Here is a 22,083-nt window from a genome sequence, read left to right on the forward strand (position 1 = left end):
TAAATAAAATATATTAATATACAACAGAACTGAGAGGGTAAATTTCACATTTCACCATCAGGGAGACGGCAAAAAAAACCTTGAATAAGACTATTAATCTTTCACAATTCTTTACAATAACAAAAGACTGAAAGATGCATGAAGTCTCCATTCTTTCCTACTCTACACTCACCAATCTAAAAACATTAAAACAAAAGTTTTAGTTTTAAATAATTTTACTTTTGTTTTATTTTGGGCCACTTTTTTTTTTTTTTTTTGGTATAACGTTTTGGAGAGTTGAAATTACTAATTTTACTCAAAGTAGTTAAAAAGCTTCCTGACAAAAACAAAACACCCTTCCCCTCCATGGGGTAACACATGCCCTAAAGCCAAACTCCAGGAACTCTGAACCCCAGGCTGCCACCCACCTACAGCTTCTTCCCACCCAGCTTAAAAATATTTCTGGGGAGAGTACTGTTATTGGTGGACATCTATGGGCACATTTCCATATGTGATCGAACAATTTAAATGATGCTTTATATGGAAGGTTTCTGGTTGTTTTCATATTGCATTTAAGAGTTTCAACCCAGACACATTTTATATGTAAAATACAATTCTAGCATTTATAATCGTGTTGCTGAAGCGCCTTTAAAGTCTCGCTGAGATGCGTTAATGTTTGTGATCCACACAAATATTATTAAACAACCCCAGCTTATAGAACTGAGGCAGACAGTAATCACCGTTGACAAATACACTGTAAAATCTGCATGAAGTTATTTTGCCACTTTGATACAGTGCTCATTGTGCCGTGTGTCGAAAATACCATGTTTTGTTAAAATCCATAAAAATGGCTTGGAGATGGATGAATGGCCACATAAATAAAATCAAATCAACTCAGTACATTTCACCTGAGCTGCCAGATCTTTTTAACTTATTGGAAAATTTTCTAGATTTAATATTGACACAGCGATGTGTAAATCAATATTTTCAGAACGAGCAATATATTTTAATTTAAAAATGTTTAAACAGCAGCAGTAAATCTATGCACTTAGTACATGCACATCGTCAGAAGCTTTGGCGGCTTGAAATGCGAGACAGAAATAAAAGATGGTGAGCAGATTTAACGTACCGCCGTAAAATCAAAGTTACACACAGCTAGCGTAAAAAGTAGATTTCCGCTTTTTGGATTCTGAATCATGAAGGGGAAAGGAACAAATAATTTTTTAGCTCTATTTATTATTATTGCTACACAGGATTTATATAGCGCCAACATATTACGCAGCACTGTACAAAGTCGATAGTCTTGTCACTAGCTGTCCCTCAAAGGAGCTCACAATCTAATGTCCCTACAATAGCCATATGTCATTAGTACAATCTAAGGTTAATTTTAGGGGGGAAGCCAAATAATTTAACTGCATGTTTATGTGATGTGGGAGAAAACAGGGTATCCAGAGGAAACCCACACAAACACACGGAGAACCTGCAAACTCCATGCAGATAACAGGGTATCCAGAGGAAACCCACACAAACACGCGGAGAACCTGCAAACTCCATGCAGATAACAGGGTATCCAGAGGAAACCCACACAAACACGCGGAGAACCTGCAAACTCCATGCAGATAATGTCCTGGCTGAGATTCGAACCTGGGACCCAGCACTGCAAAGGTCAGAGTGCTAACCACTGAGCCACCGTGCTGCCTACTGGAACGTTTCAATGCCATCCAAGGTCCAATGGTTGACTTATTTTACTATTTTTGTATTCCTACTTTATAACATTCATTCACCTAAACCAAAAAGTAAAGCCTGCCCCCTTCCTGCATAAAAAAAACAATAATGGATATTTTTTCTTTTTCTTAGCAGAAGAAAAACAAATGGCCAACCTCATGGCACTATTTTTAGTTTGAAAGGTAGGACCTGCAATTAATGCCTGATCTTCACCTAACAAAACATCTGTTTTTCTTGCAATGTAATTAGTAAAATTAATGAACGCTAATCCGTCCGCTCAAATGATTTTTTGCTGCTCAAATCAATCATTTTAACACCCAATATGCTTTAGCACAAACAACGATAGATCAAGTCCAAATTGCTTTCACTTTTAACGCTCTTTATTTATTATTGAGGAAGCACTTGTTAGCGAAAAATGAAGCGGCCGCCGAAAAACTTGTCAGCAACAGATGGCGCACCCAAAGAGCAGATTTGTTTCAAGGCTTTGATGGTTTCAATCATGGTGTGCGTTACTTTAGTAATGTTGTCTTTCTTTGACATATCATGGACTTTATTTAAAAAGGCCTGAAACATTAATAAGGGGTTTGCGTAAGACGTCTGAGACTGTAAATGACCGGATCCTACTCATGATCTACCAGGCTCATACAATGGCCCTGATTGATTAAAGCTCTCCAAGGCTGGATAGGATACACTTTCATCAGTGAAGCTGGGTGATCCAGCAAACCTGAAATGCATTTCTTTAACGTCATTAGCTATTTTGACAGCATATGTTTTCAATTCTGGACCAGATGCATTCCAGGTTTGAATTTCGTCACTGACAAAAGTGCATCCTCTCCAGCCTTGGGGAGCTTTAATTCATCGGGGCCAATGAATCAGGTCACAATGGAATACTCTAATGGAGCAGAACCTTCTGATGTTAGAAGTATTTGATTATCACACCTCTTGGAAATCTTGAATCTCGGTAGAGAACATTTTTTATTCTTCTCAATGAGAAAGGTGTAGGGTGTGATTTGTGTCCCACTTGTGTTGGGCGAGCTATCCACGAAACAACAGGTTTGTGAGTTGAGATCCATATGCAAACTTATTTATTAAACTTGACGATAATGAAGAATTAAGTCTTAGTGCAAGGCATTTTCCTACTTACCTCACCAACAAAGACAAATAATTATTACTAGATTGCATTATGCTTTGTGTTTAACTATATCCCTGAAAATGGGACTGAGGATCCACCCACAACCAAGGGGTTTGCCTTATTGACATACAAATGGCTTGGAATGTACAGTCAACCCTCCAAACCCAGGAGGAACATGGTATTCGTTAAAGCTTTTTCTGGGAACGACTCGATTTATTGAGTACTACAGTCTCCACAGAAAAGTACATAGGTTGGGTCACTTTAATGATGATTGGGTTCAGGAGGAAAGTTAGCACACTTGAACAAATGTGCCCTTCCTCAAACAAAATCCAGAATAAACTCTATGCAAAAGACGACTCACTGGTAGGAGACGAGTCCTCAGAGCCTTTCACAGAATCTTCACATCTGACACTTTTTGGTGTTTTCATGGTTCCCTGCTTTTCACCATGGTTCCTTCTGAGGGCCCCAGCATCACTATGATGGTCCTATTGCTGGGTCAGCAGGGGGCACCAGAGTGCTCAAGGGAGAACCCAGGCACCTGACCGTCTTGAAGTGTTGGATGTTGAAGATTCTATTGCAGCCTACAGCCCTTTAATAGAGGGAGTTTTGGACTCACTACACACCAGATTGTTTTTTTTAATCTTTTTTAGCAGAGAGTTTTGTTTTTTTGTAATTCCCTTTTCTTGTTTTTGAGCTAGGAAAACTAAAATTTAAGCATGCTGCTATTAACATAAAACACTCACCCTCTAGTTATCTTAATTAAACCCCTCAATCTATAAAGTCTCCTTTCTATCAACAAATAGAGAAAATGCAGAGATGTATTGGGTGCAATTCTTGACCTAAAATCCCCCAAAACTCCCGTCCCATCCTCGCTAACCAGATGAAGGGAGTTCAAGGGTACAAAACATATAAGGAGACTGAAAAAAATGACGAGGTGGCAGGATGTGAACTTCTTCCCTGGAAAATTGAGTCAAAACGGATTTTCTCATTTACAATGAATCAAAAGGGGAAAACATTGGAGCGTGGCGAAAGTGGCGCAGATGTATCAAAAAAGCAAATGAATAAACAGTTGAGGAGATTTATCGGCAGGGAGAAATCGCCATAAATTCTGAAGAGATGGATTGATTTTTAGTTAAAGGTATAACTGACAATTTATTGGGTGGGAAGATGCATTATTTGGCAACCGGAATCCGCCTTCGGTAAAACTGATTTGTGTCCCATTGTATTTTATGGAAAAAGCCGGGGAAACATTCGGTGATTTAGATTAAATGTATTAATCATAACCAGACAGTGTGAACTATATATCTGCTATTAAAGAAGATTTTTTGACATTTAATTCTGTAGCGATATTTTGGCTGTGTGCGGCTCTTCCTCAATCCAATTCCGGCTACAGTTGGGAGACCTCTCCTTTTTAATTTTATGAGGCTTAAAGTAGCATTTAAGCAGTCATGCGGTAAATAATGCGGGATTACAGATATTTAGTGTTTTGTTTCTCTTTCCAGAGGGCCAATCCATCATTGGAAGACATAAAATAGCCTCCCGTATTATTTTTTTCTCTTCTCCTTCCTATTTCTCATATTTTGGGTTTTATAGGACTATTTGGAAGTAATGGAAGCGGGGAAATGAAAGAACAATCGGATACCTTGACGCAGGCAAGCGAGGCGGGAGGTTAAAATACAGTTGGCAGTTATCAGATATGACATGCGCTTTATGGCGTATGAATCTTTTGTGCTGCGTAGCTTGAATGCCTTAAAGGAGAACTGTAGTCTTTTAGTTTTATTTTTTTTCAGATTAAAGCTTGAAATACATTGTGTATTGTGTACAACCATGTAAACAATCAATACTTACATGATACGGAATGTCCACCTGGAATATTGCTGTGAACCACTCAAAATTTGAGATTTCAGAAGAACGTTGATCAAATAATAGGATTTTTCCCCCTTATATTGCAGAGAGCACTTAAATTTGGCAGTCAACAATTCCCAATTAAAAAGCTGTTCATGTTGCTATAATAAATATATTACACTAAATGCTGGTTGTAAGGGTTCAATTTTAGGGGTTGCTTCAACCCCTAAAATCCAACAACCAATAGAAGTGCTCCCCATATTTACTATAAGAATAGATAGAACTGTGTAGTTATAGTATAAAGCGGGTACAGCTTCTACTGGCTGCTAATATTATTATTATTATTATTATTAACATTAAACAGGATTTATATAGCGCCAACATATCACAAAGAATGTGGGTTGCAAATGACAGACAGTGACACAGGAAGAGGAGCCTGCCCCGGAGAGCTTACAATCTAGGAGATTAGGTTATCGAAAGACTTTTTCTACTGTATACCCAGCTGGTGACAAAAGTAAATGGCAGACAGTCAGTGAAAGAACGCCCTACATTCTCCCTCTTTCTGTAGATCACTGTGTCCCGTGTTTTCACCCTATGCAGCTCTAATAGACACTATTATCTAGCGTGACACACATTGCACAGGCACGGTCCAATCTTTTCACTATGAGGAAGCCAGTACAAAAAATGTCACCAACACTGGAGTGTGTACATGCAGAACAGAAGTGGGTAAAATATGCTGCAGGTTAGCAAATATATCAATAAGCTCCAATTGGGATTGGTAAAAATTTCCACTCTTTTTCTATAAATTTGTAACACTATTAGGTTGACCAGAAATGTGCTGGACCTAAAGCCCTGCTGTTAGGAGAAGCTTCTAAATGGAGCACAAACAAACCAGGAAGACTGCCAGTGACAAGTGAAATGGTGGAATACCAAGGAAACAGCCTAACCAATATGGCTGCTCCTATCACTACTACCCTGTGAAATTGGAGGGGGGGGGTTAAGGAGGGTAGGGCAACTGTATGGGCATAAAGTCTGGAGACAGGTTTTTATTTTATGTTATGCCAAAACAGTGTCCTCCGAGCCCATTTTAACTGGGTGCACCACCCGGGCGCTTTCAGTAGCCACCCAGCTGTTTTTGGGTGGTTACTGAAAAGCTGGGTCACAATACAGGGGCCTACAGCTTCTTCCCTCCAAGATTTAAAACATTTCAAGGCAGAATACTGCCAAAGCTTCTTTTTCTTTAAAGTATTTACAAAAGCGTTGGCTTTCTGTAGAGTTCATTAAAATAAATGTGGATGGAGGCTACCATTATTTCCTCAATAAATATGCAGCATCTCCTTAATGTGTATTGTTAATCCTCTTATCTCGGTGCAAGTCTAAAAGATTGTGCCCTTCATAATTTTAGTTCATTCCATTTTATCCATTGCTTTTAATCTCAATCTATGACTTCCCAGCCTACTGTGTCCTCCTCCATTGCTGTTGCCCTCTATTTTATGTCCTCTTCCATTGCTATTTGTCCCTTTTTTTTACGTCCTCTTTTACTGATATGATGTCCTCTGTCCATTGCATTTAATCTTCATCTTCTGACCCCCCAACTATCCTATTCCTTCTTCCTCGCCAACAGCCCTTTCCTTCTGTGTATATGAAAACAGAGGATCCAAAATCAACATCATTTAGGCTGTAGAGACTTTAGGTAATATAAAGGAATTTTAAAGTTTTCCACTTATTAAGCAGGAAAAAAATGTTTTACCTACTTACATTGATTTGGTTATACTGACGCGTACAAACGACTCATATACAGCAAATCTTCTATGACTGGTTTGCTTAAGAAAACATGTATTTAGGTTAAACTTGACCTTAGACTGTATTAATGACATATGACGATGGTAGGGACATTAGATTGTGAGCTACTCTGAGGGACAACTAGTGACATGACTTTCAGACTTTGTACAGTGCGGTGTAATATGTTGGCGCTATATAAATACTGTGTAATATTGATAATAATAAAATCATTTAGTATGACATCTGAAGTGGCGGTTTTTATTGTCATAATCTAGATAATATTTCCTTCCTGCCCCAGCCATTTGTTTTTTTTTTTTTGTTAAGTATAATGGGTTTCTGTACATAACAATTTTTAATGACCTTTTGGCTCTACACAAGAAAAAAAGCCCCTCACTGAACAGAACAATCTGCCTCCTCGCAGTTCGTCTCTACATTTGTCTTTTCAATTATCCACATCTGCATTCAGCAAAACAAATGGATGGCAAAACAGCAGTAGAGAAGGGTTGGGGAAAGCGTGGATAAGAATAGGGGGATTACTAATATTATTAACAAAAATTATATAGCGCTGATATATTACATAGCGCTGTACAAATTCCATAGTCTTGTCACTAGCTGTCCATCAAAGGAGCTCACAATCTAATGTCCCTATCATAGTCATATGTTAATGCCTAATGTATGTTAATCTCTAGTACAATCTAAGGTCAGTTTTTGGGGGCAAGCCAATTAACCTAGCCGCATGTTTTTTGAATGTGGGAGGAAACCAGAGTACCTGGAGGAAACCCACACAGACACAGGGAGAACCTGCAAGAAAAAAACCCTACTGTTCACTGGAAACAAAAAGCATTTACCCTCGCCGAGTTGCATCCGGCAATTTATACCAGTTATAGAATTAAACAACTACCGGTACTTTTGCTACCACAACTTATCCCTGATCCTAACACAGACCTCAAAACAACTGCCACTACAACACCTCAATATCTCTTGATTAAGATTTTTATCTCTCCATCATCCATAAATAAGAGTCTCTAATTAACCTCTGATGAAGCCACAAGGCGAAACGCGTCAAGTAAAAGAGACAACAGTCTTAAACTCTACACAATTTATTGGAGCTGTGTGATGGTTACCATGAATGTCTTACAGATCTTTGAGAACCTTTATAATAATTATATTATAAATATTCTCTTTGAGAACCTACCAATAATTATATCAAGAGCTCACAATCCATTAATGTGGTGGTCAGGCAGGTGGCAGCCCCTGTATTGTGATCCAACTGACCAATAACCACCCAAAAACAACTGGATGGTTGCTGAAAATTGCTGGGTGGTGTGCCCTGCTAAAAGGGGCTGGGGAGAACACTTCTATAGAGTGTCACTTGCATTTGCTGACATAATTTCCAGCATGACCGCACCCACCAGGAATCTCAAGGCTTTTGGATGTCTATAAAAGGAAGGCCTTTACACGACTAAAATATTCTAAATGCTCATAAAATCTTAATAACATTTTGCTGTTAAAATATATGATCCAGCAAAGTTATTAAGCTGTGAAAAATGAACTAAAAAATGTCCAACTCAAAATTATTTTCTTTTCAGAACAATGACATTGAAATGTGTACCCACTAAAATGAGTTACAGTGGCCCTTTAAGAACATACTCCTGACCCCTTAGTTTATTTCCTGTATAGCCAGTTACTCCTATGATCACATAAAGGAATATATAGGAAGAAGCTGACAAACCACATGAGTTGGGAGTATTAAAAGAGATTCTTCATTTCAGTGGAAGGCAGAGAGCATGTCACGGGACTTCCATTTTAATACGGCTTAACACATTGGCCTCTGAACTTTGACCAGGTGACTATAATTCAGCACAGAAGGATGAACGTGGGCTCCTGATGCATCTATTTTTATTTTTGCTTGACTGCTTGCTTGATCATTGTCAGGATTTGTAGCCCATTTTCCAGGCTTATTGCAATCTCATTCTGCTGTTTTATAGGGGCTATTTCAGCTGATAGATTAACTTCCAGCAAGTGGTGAAATGTTGCCAAACTAAAGCCAGCACCGCGATATATACGGAGATACAATGTTAACATTCTATGAAACGCGTAATTCTATGGAGATCCCTGATACGGTTAGATATAAATGATCACACCGTGTAATATAAAAAACCCTTGTCACAATTCCTGAAACTACCAGTGACTTATATATGATGAGACAGCAATGGCAATGTCCACACTGCAAAATTCAATCCGTTTACTGCAGGAAGCATTATTTAAGAGGCCATAATGCAATTTTTATTAAAGCAAAATTGAAGTTATTATTTTACATTTAGTAAAAGCAACATCGCTCGATTCTCCATTTTTATTACCATTAAAAAAAAAACAATGCAGGAGCTTCTATTTGTCTCTATTAGGCAGTGAATTACTAAATAGTAAAAGGAAGAGCTTAGTGCCCAGTTGGAGCTGGGGTTAATAAGTCCAACTCTGTGCTTACCCCAACCTGTACTTACAGGATGTTCTTTTTGATTTCTTTCAGTCTAGAAAACTGAAGACATCAAGTAGTGGAAAGAAAATTGGAGATGGGCTTTAAGCAGATGTGAACAGTTCACTGGAAATCAAGGGGTTTCTTTTGCCCCAAAATAAGACAACAGAAGTATTTCTTTAATTTCTATAATAGGCACCTGCCTATGTCCTCCCCTGGTCACACATGAATCACAGATGTGCACTGAGGAGTAGGAGCAGAAAAGTACAACACCTGTGTTACTATGAAGGAAGTTAAGCCTGCAGATATATTTCTTATAAACATTAAAAGTGATACCAAACATTTATCAAACATTTGAATATCCACAATGCAAAAACGTTTATTTTAGATAAAAACATAACAGAGATCAGCTTGATTGGAAATATTCCAGTGTTTCCCCAGAAATATTTTTCAGCTGAGTAGGAAGCTGTAGGTAGGTGGTGATAATTTGGGCAGGGCCACATGTGACAAATTTAGTGTTCCTAGTTGTTGTTTTCCAAGGAACCCAGTACCCTATAATTCAGCTTTATAATTTTCTCATACCCACCCTTTAGTATGCCTCGTTTTTCCATCATTGTTGTATTATGCCCCAAATGACCAGTGCCCTAGTATTGTGACCCAACTTTTCAGTAATCAGTCAAAACTTTTGGTTACTGAAAAGTGCTGGGTGGTGCGCCCAGGTAAAAGGGGCGGGGGAGAACACTGTATCCTTGTGTTATCTTTAAAAATCATGACCATGTAAAGTTTGTAACTTGTATAACATCAAGGGGTCTATTTATAAAGAAGTGTTTCTGACATTCCCATTAACATTTCCAGGTGGAGATCCTTTAATGTCTATTCATTTCAATGGCAGTACTTGATTCTCCCCCAGGGAATGTTTCAGTGAATGTTAGATAAACAGCTTGATAAATAGATACTAAAGCTGTTATTTCAAAGGAAAGCTCTGCTTCCCACTGCATGGTGACTTACCACCTGATAATTTGCTAGTTTATAAGTGCCCATATATGTGACAAAGATCAAACTATCATTTCCATTAGTTGTCAGACTTGTGTTGCAATCAAATTGATAAAATAGTGGCTGGCAAGGTTCCGAACACTGGGAGCCCCCAGGGAACCACCGTTCCCACCGCATACTGGCTTAGTTTTGCTACCACTAGTTCTTTGCCTTTCCAAGTGAAGTGTAATGCTTTTTTCCCATGGCCACACAGGAGAGGGAGAGAGGATGAGGAGACATGGCCACAAGGGAGACGGAGAAGGTGGGAGGATGAGACATGGCCACACAGGAGAGGGAGAAGGAGGGAGGATGAGGAGACATGGCCACACAGGAGAGGGAGAAGGAGGGAGGATGAGGAGACATGGCCACACAGGAGAGGGAGAAGGTGGGAGGATGAGGAGACATGCCCAAACAGGGGCCCTTAAAGCTTTTCTTCCTATTGTCCTTGCCCAGTGGCAATATGTTTTTTTAATGACATCTTTGAAGAAGCAAGGAGAGAAAGTAGCAGGCAGTACAACAGTGTGGAACCCACAACCAAAAGCTGACCAGTCTATTTTATCACATAGCCATCAACAGGTCAGTTGGACCTCATAGACACATCAAAAAAGGTTACACATGGCAGAAAAATTAGGAAATAAGGCTCAGAGTCACGTACCAGAGGGCTGGGGTTTATAGAGGACTTCCTGAGGCTTCTCGCTTGCATTGCATGTAGATGACTTAGTCTGGCCTGGAATCCTAAAGACAGAAAATATACAAGGATACATTATTTTTTTTCATCAGTAATGAAATGGATAATCAATCACATGAACCTACACATTACAAAAATTCTCTTTTTTTGTTTTGTTTTTTTTCTATAAATGAAATGTGCATGTGTAAAAGGGGTAATACTGGGAGGCATTGATTGCAGATTTGTAGCCTCAGGATATCCCTCAACCACCATATTACCTAAAGGCCACACAAGTCCAGTGTGAAGGTTAATGGCAGACCAGGCACCTGACTCAGACCTGCTGTAGCCTTCCAAAAAACTATGGCATCATACCAAACATATCGGGATCACATAGAAACTGAATGACCACCAATGATTTGAATAAATAGCAATAAACATGTAAACCACAAGACTCTCTTGCCTGCTATTGCAATGCACACTTAGGAGCTTAAAGACGAGATGTAATTAATAGGAAAGCATGCTAAAAAAAACTCAGAGGGCCTCTCAGCTTTGGTTCTTACCATGACAATTTCTTTACAAAGTAAACTAAATAAGGAAATATATGTACACATTTCATATGTAAGCCTGCAAAGATTTAATTTGGAACATATTATGGCCAGCTCTGCTTAGAGCAGTGAATATAACAACTTTAGGACAGTTATGCAAACAATGTAGAAACATCTGTCAGTTTGAAATATTGCTTAATCTAAATGCTTGTAAGTTTAATCACCTGAAACCTATATTTGTATTATCTTTCCACAATTCCCTACACAACAAGCTAATTACTATGAAATAATCAGGCCGTACTGCAAAATGTTGTAAAATCCAACATATTTCAGGCACATAGAGCTAAACAGAGAACCATTTAGGTTGCTAACTGAGGAAGAAAACACAAGTGATGGCTGCAAAGAATTTATATTTTCCAGGAAGTTAACATTTCCATATATGTATTTCCAGCAGTTTGGTTAGAGATCCACTTTAACCATTGCAGCTGCACTGTATGGAAAACATTAAAAAATGGTTTGTTAAATGCTAAACTAAAAAGCATAACATTAGCATAGGAACAGAAGAACAAAACAAAGNAAACATCTGTCAGTTTGAAATATTGCTTAATCTAAATGCTTGTAAGTTTAATCACCTGAAACCTATATTTGTATTATCTTTCCACAATTCCCTACACAACAAGCTAATTACTATGAAATAATCAGGCCGTACTGCAAAATGTTGTAAAATCCAACATATTTCAGGCACATAGAGCTAAACAGAGAACCATTTAGGTTGCTAACTGAGGAAGAAAACACAAGTGATGGCTGCAAAGAATTTATATTTTCCAGGAAGTTAACATTTCCATATATGTATTTCCAGCAGTTTGGTTAGAGATCCACTTTAACCATTGCAGCTGCACTGTATGGAAAACATTAAAAAATGGTTTGTTAAATGCTAAACTAAAAAGCATAACATTAGCATAGGAACAGAAGAACAAAACAAAGCGCCTACCTCTCTGTGACGATGCTGACATGAGAGGGAAGGAGCCGGTTAAGATGCTTTCAAATACTGGGTCAGGGAGCTCCCGCTCAGTGGAGTCCTCCTGCTCCCACCAAGGTATAACTCCTGTGATGCCGCAGGCTCCCCCCGACTCTCCTTCATAGAACCAATCGCTTTGTTCATCATCCCCTAAAAACATGAAATTGAAACAAAGCTAAGTCCATGTATGAACACTGATCACTTGCTATAATACCATCATTTAGTAATCACACATTCACAAGCACTGGCTAAGTCATAAACTGTTATACATGATGCTAACTTCACATCAACACCACCCACTATTTCCCCGTTTTCTCCTCTTAGTGCATCCTGCTGCCATTGCTTTCCTGGAGAAAATGACAATTCATATATCCAGCCATCCATATGATTTATAGAAACGTGATTAGACCAGGCCACCATATTCCATTCTCCATTGTCCAATTCTGACACTCCTGTGCCCATTGTTGGATTTTTGGCTGTAGATGGGATCATTTGGGCTGCACTGATGTGTGTTCTTCCTTGGTTAGAATAACGTCTTATATTTGTACAGAAGCTCTTCTGTGGGATCAGACCAAATGGGTTAGCCCCACTTCACCAAGGGCATTGGTTGGCCTTAGACACCCATGTCTTCGTTGCCAGTTTACCAATTGCTATTTTCTTGGACAACTTTTAGTAGGTGTTGCTTTCCAGGAAACCTAACAGGACTTTCTGGACATGCTCCAACCCAATCATTCATCACAATTTGGCTCTTGACAAAGACATTCAGATTCCTACTCTTGCCAATTTTTCCTGATTCCAATACTTCACCTTTAAGGGCTAACCATTAACTTTCTGCCTGATATATACTTTCCCTTATTGGGTGCCATTGCAATAGTACACGTTACCAAGAAACCTTGTAAAATAAGCTGAAAAATACCTGCCAGTGCCACAGCTAATGCTTTCACCACAACAGTGCAGAAGGAATGCTCAGTGAGATACTAATTTGACACTTCAGAAATGTGTTTCATTCTGAAGATTCTTTGTTTGGTGTAGCACCGCAAGACAATGCAGATGCACAAGCTGCGGAACGGAAAAATTATTATGCCTTTTCTTTTACGGGGTTCATTTTTTCTTTTTTTCTTTATGCCAACAAGACATAAGTCACTTTAGACTTAAGCTGCGTACACACTTGCAATTTTTGTCGTTGGAAAGGATCTTTCACGATCCTTTCCAACGACAAGGGACTGCACGATGCATGAACGATGCTGTACATACAGCACCGTTCATGCTCTATGGAGAGGGGAGGGGGAGAGCGACGGAGCGGCACCCTGCTGCGCGCTCTCCCCCTTCCCTTTCATTAGGATCGGTTGTCGTCCATCGTCCGTGGATCCGGCAGGACGGTCGTTGGGACGACACCAACTGTACACACGGCAGATTTTCGCCCGATATTTGGCCGATTTATCGGGCGATAAAAATCTGTCGTGTGTACGTAGCTTTAAAGTCAATTTTTTTTAAGCTCCTTGCCATGAAGGATAGTTATAATGTTTGTTTACATAATGTATCCCTTTCTCCTGCTAGCCTTGTACGATAGGCAAGATCGAGCAAGATTGGAGTGCCATAAGCCACAGAAGTGAGCAATAGGGTAAATTCTGTTCTCTCTGTAATATTCCTATAGACTAAAAAAGCATTAGCATCTTTTTATAGGGGGGAGGGGGGGGTGTTTAGGGAAGCTACATAAAAGGAATTTTGTTAAACTGACCAGAGATCAGGTTTAAAGAGGCTTATTGGCATCCTTTTACTCCAGAAACCTCTTCCATCAAAGATCCCTCTCATAACGAATTTAGATGCGAGTGCTTACGCCTTGCTGCATATAGACAAGGCTTTAATTACATCTAAGCGTTTGATGCCTGTGACAGATAATCATATGTACAGTAATATTATGTAAACAATGATTTGCCCAAATAAGAATCATTAAAAGTCTAACATAAGCACATTAGATCCGCGAATTATGCTCCTGTCACAGCGCGGAAATCCTGCAATGTTTGGTCTTCTCCGTCAGTATTAATTAGAAGGCGTAAAATGTTCCACTAATTAGCACGTTTCAATTAGACTTCACAGTATAAATGTTTCAGTACCTTGGCGTCCCTCGTCGTTCGTAAACAAGCCGGCGTCGCTGCTGCTAATACTGCTGGATTCGCTGCAAAAAAGCACAAAAAAGAACAAAACGATCAATCAGCGCAGACAAAAATATACAGAATTCAAAGTCATTTTCTCTTTTTCTGTGTCCAAAAAAAAAAAAACAAATGTGTTTGTAATCAGGCTGCAAATGCCATGGTTTTATGAACTGCCGAGCATATTATTTTTGGCACATTAAACCTCAGGAATCTAATGGGACACTGACAGGGAGCCAGATGTGTCTGCATGGAGGTGCTGACACAAGTGATGAATTTTATTATTTGCCTCCATCAAACGCTTGCTGCTCCCTTTTTAATGTCGAGCCATTCGGTGTGATCTCAGAAGACGGCTGCTCCTGGAGGGAGCAATGTTGGCTGGAAGAGTCTGTTGGAGACCTTCCTTTTGCAAATAAAAACGCCCAGGCCTGAAAAAAGAGAGGAATTAATCTTTGCAAAGCGTGAAAGTTGTTCACAGCAAAGATCAGCAACTAGACAAGGTTAGCTGAACTTCAGATTAGTATGTGGATACAAAAGTCTGCGCTCATAGGGAACAGGACTGGATGCTAGGACAGGGCTGGATCAATTCCAGGAACCAGGTAACAGGCATACATACAATTTATACCAGGAACCCTTCTAAATCTTTTATTTCTTTTATTACTTTTAATAATAGCACCGTGGCTCAGTGGTTAGCACTCTGGCCTTTGCAGTGCAGGGTTCCAGGTTTGAATGTCAGACAGGACACTATCTGCATGGAGTTTGCAGGTTCTCCCCGAGTTTGTGTAGGTTTTCTCCGGGTACTCCGGTTTCCTCCCACATTCCAAAAACATGCAGTTAGGTTAATTGGCTTCCCCCCAAACTGACCTTAGACTGCATTAGGACAAATGGCTATGGTAGAGACATTAGATTGTGAGCTCCTTTGAAGGACAGCTAGTGACAGGATTATGGACTTTGTACAGCGCTGCGTACAATGTCGGCACTATAAAAATACTGTGTAATAATAATGGAAGAATGCAAAGTCTAATAACAGGGAAAAATACAAAAGCTGCAATTTTCCTGTGACCTTCAATCTGAGGCTGTCCCCGACAGTACTTCTTTAGATTGCCTGCATCATTCAACATGCTTCCTCTGAGCCTGAGCCGACATTGGCCCTTGCTCCCTGCTGTCTGTGACTGGACAATATAGTATATGCTTACACCGCTTGGCTTTAAAAATATATTTCATGGTCTATTAACAAATAAAATAGAAAATAATATAATAATAATAATATACAATAATAATAATAAAATAATAATATTAACAAAATAAATAGAAATAATCAAGTGGGGTGAATAATCTCATAAAGGACAACAAGAGCTGCAGGTTGGAGTGAGTGTTCACTTTGTGATCTAATGCCCCTAATTCTTCAGTTGCCATTTGGATCTAAAGGACTCAATGTGGATTATTTATCCCTATTTTATTACACAGTATTTATATGGCACCGACATACTACGCAGCGCTGTACAAAGTCCATAGTCATATCACTAGCTGTCCACCAAAGGAGCTCACAATCTAATGTCCCTTTCATAGTCATAGATCATTTTCACAGTCTAAGGTCAATTTTGGGGGGAAGCAAACTAACCTACCTGCATGTTTTTGCAATCACTATCAGGTTATATTCATGTGGATTTGATTTATTTGTCTTTTATGAGCTTATTAGCACCACTTGATTACTTCCTATTGTTTTGTGAGTTGAATACACTCTGAAGTTGGTTGTTTCATACTTTGTGCCGATTTTACTATTTGTATACTACACTGTATACTAGATATGTCTGCCTGAAATTTAGCTTTTAGAACCACGGAGCTTTTAAATTTTGAATAAAACTGAATTTTACAAACAACACTTCAGATAAACAGCTAAATACACAATTGAAACACAGACATCAAAATAAAACTCTATGTTTTATGTATGCATTTAAAACTAGCTAGGCTAAACTTACTTATGTTTAAAAAACACACAGCTTTGGCTTCAACACTTCAAAATAAATCTGTCTTCAGCAACTTCTCTATAAAGCCAGATTGCACTGGGCCTGATTTAGTATAGTTCTCCAAGATGGTAGAAGATAGACTTCATGATAGAAGTGGAGTGATACAGCAAACCTGGACTGGACCTGGTCCAGGGTTGAAAACATTTGCTAACAAATAGCAATTGGCTTTGAAGAAATCCATTCCAGGTTTGCTGGATCACTCAGCTTTACTGATGAAAGTGTATCCTCTTCAGCCTTGGAGAGCTTTAATAAATCAGGCTCAGGGCCCAAACTCCTTTATATCATCATCAATATTCTGTAGTGCAGAGCAAACAGAGGACACCTGATGACCACATCAACCTAGAAGGCCAAAAAGATGCAGACATCCTTCCCAACTATTGATCTCAGGTTTCTCCAATGAAGGATACTCTTAATATTACATCATACAAAGATATTGTTGACAGTTCTGGGTTTTCAATCTTGTGGCAACAGTTTGGGGAAGAGCTCTTTGTGTTCCACCATGACCCCTGTGCAGAAAGCCAGCTCCACAAAGACATGGTTTGAGATGTTTATTGTGGGGAAAATGGGGTGGCCTGTACAGAATCTACTGACCCCAAACCTTATGGAATAGCTTTGGGATGCACTGAAAAAAACTATTGATCTCACACATGTAGAATGAACACAAAATTACACAGACATTCTCCAATATCTTGCTAAAAGAGTTCCCTGAAGAAAAGAAGGCTATATTAGTTACTGTGGTGAGAAGGCACTTCAATGTTAATAGCAGTGGGCTTGCAGGAAAGACAAAACTCTGGAAGGAACACACCACAGCAATAATATTTCCCAAATATTCAGCAGAGAGTGGGTGGGTTGTGGATTCAAGGCTTTTAGCTGTGACAGCCATTTGTCCACAACCCTTCTGCAATATATTGTTACATAGTTAGTCAGGTTGAAAAACATAACTCCATAAAGTTCAACCACTAGGGAAATAAACATATCTCAGATATAAAACCGTATGGTCATAGCTAGAGGAAGGTAAAATAAACAATCCCTGGTACAAGTTGCTTTAACAGGGGAAAAAGAACCTTTCCTGATTCCATGAGGCAATCAGATGTTCCCTGGATCAGCAGTCTCTGTTATTTTTACATTAAAGCCTTAATCCCCAGTTATATTCTGTGCTTCTAGAAATCATCCAACTTTTTCTTAAAGCAATCTATAGTAGTTGCTGAAACTACTTCCTGAGGGAGCCGATTCCACATTTTCCCAGACTGGACAGTGAAGAATCCCTTCCTTATCCAGAGCTTAAATTTCTTTTTTTCTCCAGACACAAAGAGTGCCCCCTTGTTCTTTGTAATGAACCTAAAGTGAATATTTGGGAAGAGAGTTCTCTATATGGACCATTTATATATTTATACAGGATGATCATATCCCCCCTTATACGTCTCTTCTCAGGGAAGAATATATTCAGTTCAGCTAATCTCTCCTCATAGCTGAGCATAGCACTTCCCACTTCCCCCACCTCCTAGATTGTAAGTTCTTCAGGAGAGGGTCCTCATTTAAACATTTGACATTTAAAACCCCTATTTAATGTACAGCACTGCATAATATGTTGGCGCTATATAAATCCTGTTTAATAACAATAATAACAATATTAATTGCCCATTAATGTACCCAGACTGTTATGTGGCCTTCACCAAATAAAAAGATCTCATGCCTAACATTGATTTCTACCCTTCATGTCACCCCAAGGTACAACCTGTCACTCATGTTCTCATCCGACCCCTTCTGTTCTTCATACTCCATCTTGTCTTTGTTTCCAAGGGCCATGTCTTCTCCTTCCACCACAACTCCTTCATCTAGAACCTCATGTCCGTGTTTCGGTGGAGCGATTTTCCTTTTTTTCACTTTGCTCTTCATTACGTCCAGGTGTTGATAATGTTTGCTGTCATTGTCTATCGCCTGATCTCGGCTTTGAGACAGATTCAATGCACTGGTAACATCAGCCGGAGGGTCTATGGCCATTCGTTTCACTTTTCGTCTCCTTCGTAAGGTTCTGCTCCCCAAAGTGTCAACAACTAAGTCAGACTCGTGCCACAAAGGTCTTTTATTACGTATATTATTGATGGTTGACGATGGTCTCCTTTTGGCTAGTAGGAGCTGGTCGTCGGAGTCGCTGTCTTTTTTGTTATTGCTGATGCACTCTCGATAGTCCTTGTTCTGTTCCTCCAAACTGGAGTCAGACCCATCGCTAAGACAGTGCCCGGGCTCCCAGGGGTGATGAGTATTGTCAGAGCGCCTTTTCCTTCCTCTCCGCTTGCGCGCTTGCCGTTTCAGGAGACAGGAGATGCTGCGGGAGTGATCCCCGGTGTCTGCAAAACATCCTCTGGCCTGCTCTGAGCTTTCTTCCAACGCTGACACAAGATCATGGACAAGCTCTTCCATGGTCCTACTGAAATGCCTGCGGGGAAAAAAAAGAATGAATATACCGGAAAAGATGACCAAACTTCATGGAAAAAGCATATCAGAGAATGCATGCGCTTATTATTGCAGCACATTTATTAGAAGGCCATACTTTTAATTTACCAAACTGCACATAGAAAGGTTTGTGGATGATATCAAAAGCCATATCTTTGGAGAGAATAGCAAAGGGATAAACCTTTTTTTTATGTTACCATTCACTTCATATCTTTAAACTAAAAAAAATCATACTCACCTTTACTTCTGCAGAGACCCCGATCCCTCTAAATTTGTCCCCATTTGGGTCCTGCGCAGTCTTGAAATCCTCCTCCATATCTGCGGTGGGCACCGCCATCTTCTTTCTTCTTCTGGCTACATCACCCAATCTCGCACTGCACTGCTGTGAGATTGGGTGATGTAGTTTGCTGTAAATGGGTAGAAAAAAAGAATGCCAATCTCACTGCGAATGTTTGAGATCATAATTTTTTTACCCATTGCAGGAAAAAGCCCTTTTCTGTGCTTACCTGAGAATGAGCATGCTCAGACGAAGCAGCCAGAAGCCTCCGGGGATGCGTCACATAGGTATCCCAGGAGGCTCTGTGCTCCCATTCAGTCTTTAATTTTTACTTTACATAAGATGGTTGTTGTGATATGTCTGCTTTAAGGCTTGAAGGGGACCTATCAACACAATTTTTACTTTGTGAAACTTTTTTTCTGTCATGGCAGTAAAGACTGAGTAGGAGCACAGAGCCTACGTCACTTTTCCCAGGACGCTTCAGGCTTCCCCTTACGATCTCCAAAAAAAAGAGGTACCTATATCACGCATGCGCAGCGGCATACATCACCTCATCTCACACCTACACAGTGCAAGATCGGTGACCTGTCCAGAAGGAAGAAGATGGAAGAATATGGCGGTGTCTGATGAAGGAAGATTCCAGGACTGAATTGAGGAAAGCTCAGGAAGGATTGAGGGCTCTGCAGAAGGAAAGGTAGGTGGGATTGGTTTTATTTTACCGATAGATCCACTTTAACTGAAAAAGAGGAAATTTTCCAAATTAAAATCACCCGTGAGACAGTTGTCTCCGGATTAGGTGATTCCTTTGCTCGCCAACGTTTCAGACCTCACGGACCACTTAATTCATAATCTTAAATCCCATGGACCGTTAATATGACTTTTTTTTTTTTTAAAAAGAATAATACATTTGTAAAATAATGAATTCCTAATGGTGCTGACAAGGACTGTGGCGGCTCTGATTCATTGATCAGCTCACGGTTACGTGAAGTATTACTATTGTTACTATTTTCATTAGTTACATTATCTTTGGTATTACTAAAGAAATGCAAAATATTTGTTTCTTTTTCTCACTCATTATGAGTTTATTTCATTCTAAGACCAAACAAGAAATGATAGTTATCAAAGAAACTAATTGATGCCATTAAATATAACAGGTAAAGGAAATTCACAGGTAAGGTCATACTTACCTAAAAGAGCATCTGAGAAATAAACAAATAAAATAAAACAATGGGATGAGAATCGGTATTGGCGGAGCGGGGTGACTGTTGTAATGGTGGAAACAATACTGAAGCGTATGGCTCGGCAACGGTTACCTCATTAAACCTAACACTACACTGACGTCACGCTGCGCCTCCCTTGTTTTTCCATCTCTAGTACAGTTCATGAATTTAGTGCAATATTATTATTAATATACAGTATTTATATAGCGCCATCATATTAGGCAGCGCTGTACAAAGTCCATAGTCATGTCACTAACTGTCCCTCAAAGGAACTCACAATCTAATGTCCCTACTATAGTCATATGTCATTATTGTAGTCTAAGGTGAATTTTAGTGGGAAGCCAATTAACCTAACTGCAAATTTTTGGGATGTGGGAGGAAACCAGAGTACCCAGAGGAAACCCACACAGACACGGAGAGAACCTGCAAACTCCATGCAGATAGTGTCCTGGCTGGGATTCAAACCTAGGACCCAACACTGCTAAGGCCGGAGTGCTAACCCCTGAGCCACCATGCTGTCCTATAAAGACGAAAATTGTCATTCAGAATATAATAATTTATTAGAATTTATTAAAATTACAAATAATGTCCACATTTTTCTGTGGATCACCGGTGGGTGACCACTGATTTGGAAAATGTTCCCTAGCCTAAATTTTAGTTCTTTCTTTACATTCAGTCCAGGCCTTTATGATCCACACCTTTCCATTTCTACTGTGGAAAGGTACTTTAGTAATAGGTTTGCTAGAGCTGTCCTCTTACTAAATCTCAGAACTCGCTACGGTCACCCAATCAACTTTTAACTCTATCGTTAGAACAAATAAGCCTCTTCCACTGAATTGTCTTCAACAATACATTCTGTCTGCCAAGCGTCTTTCCCTGCTGGGATATAATGGAGATCGGGACACAACCAGAAGCCAAAAAGCCTTTCAGGCAAAAGCTATTGTGCCGATGTAGATATTATCCTGTTTGGCATTTGCAAGGGTACCATGCACAAAAGAGATCCTTGAACAAATCGCCCATTCACAAATTACTATTAATGAAATTTATTTGCCTCTGACAATTTCTGGACAGCCATCACTGAATAAAGTAACAGAGTTACCCGAGAAATACTCAAACTGTGCGGGTTGGACAGATGTGAAGTGTTTTGCCACCATTGATAGCAGATTTACTCTGAATAGAACGGTGATCCATAAAGCCAGTAGGAAAACTTTCCAGCACCTCCCTGGCTTTACAACCTGAGTCACTTCTGTGTCTGCAATAAATGCCACATGACAGCACAATGATAAAAAGATCACGGAAACTAAGTCGTGTTTATAACCACAGCACGGAACAAAATATTACATAATGGCAAAACCGGCCAATCACAGGTGAACATGGCCACATCATAAATACATAGAACACATCTGCTGTAGTAATAGTTGCTATGAAAATAAACGATCCAGCAACAGGTGACACAACTCTCACCAGTCCTGTTTATCAAATCCAAATAAAGAATAAATATATCCAAAATGAAATAATCTGCATAGATCAGTGTTACTGAACCAGAACCAGCAATTTGTACTGCTCAGGTCAGTGTAAGGGACCCCACTGATCTTTTTGGCTATCTGTAAGGGTGACATTCTTCCCACTGGCCAGCAATGTAAGAGGAATTCTTCCCACTGAACCACCACATCAATGTACTGTGATCTGTGGATATAGAAGGGGTTCCCTGTGTACTGAGAAAGCCTAATTGATAAAAGAGCATTACTTCTTTCTGA

The 22,083-nt window shown here is 39.5% G+C and overlaps 1 protein-coding gene across 1 annotated transcript in view; it reads right to left on the reverse strand.

The window, feature by feature from the left end:
- GPATCH2 (G-patch domain containing 2) overlaps positions 1-22,083 on the reverse strand; it is an 87,016-nt gene that overhangs the window by 63,298 nt on the left and 1,635 nt on the right. The window contains exons 2-5 of the mRNA XM_072409874.1: positions 18,111-18,812; positions 14,313-14,374; positions 12,172-12,348; positions 10,624-10,703 (exon numbers count right to left, since the gene is read on the reverse strand). Coding sequence (XP_072265975.1) covers positions 10,624-10,703; positions 12,172-12,348; positions 14,313-14,374; positions 18,111-18,812 — 1,021 coding nt within the window. The remainder of the gene's footprint in view (positions 1-10,623; positions 10,704-12,171; positions 12,349-14,312; positions 14,375-18,110; positions 18,813-22,083) is intronic.

The sequence above is a fragment of the Pyxicephalus adspersus genome, chromosome 4 (genome assembly GCF_032062135.1).
Source record: "Pyxicephalus adspersus chromosome 4, UCB_Pads_2.0, whole genome shotgun sequence".
NCBI lineage: Eukaryota > Metazoa > Chordata > Amphibia > Anura > Pyxicephalidae > Pyxicephalus > Pyxicephalus adspersus.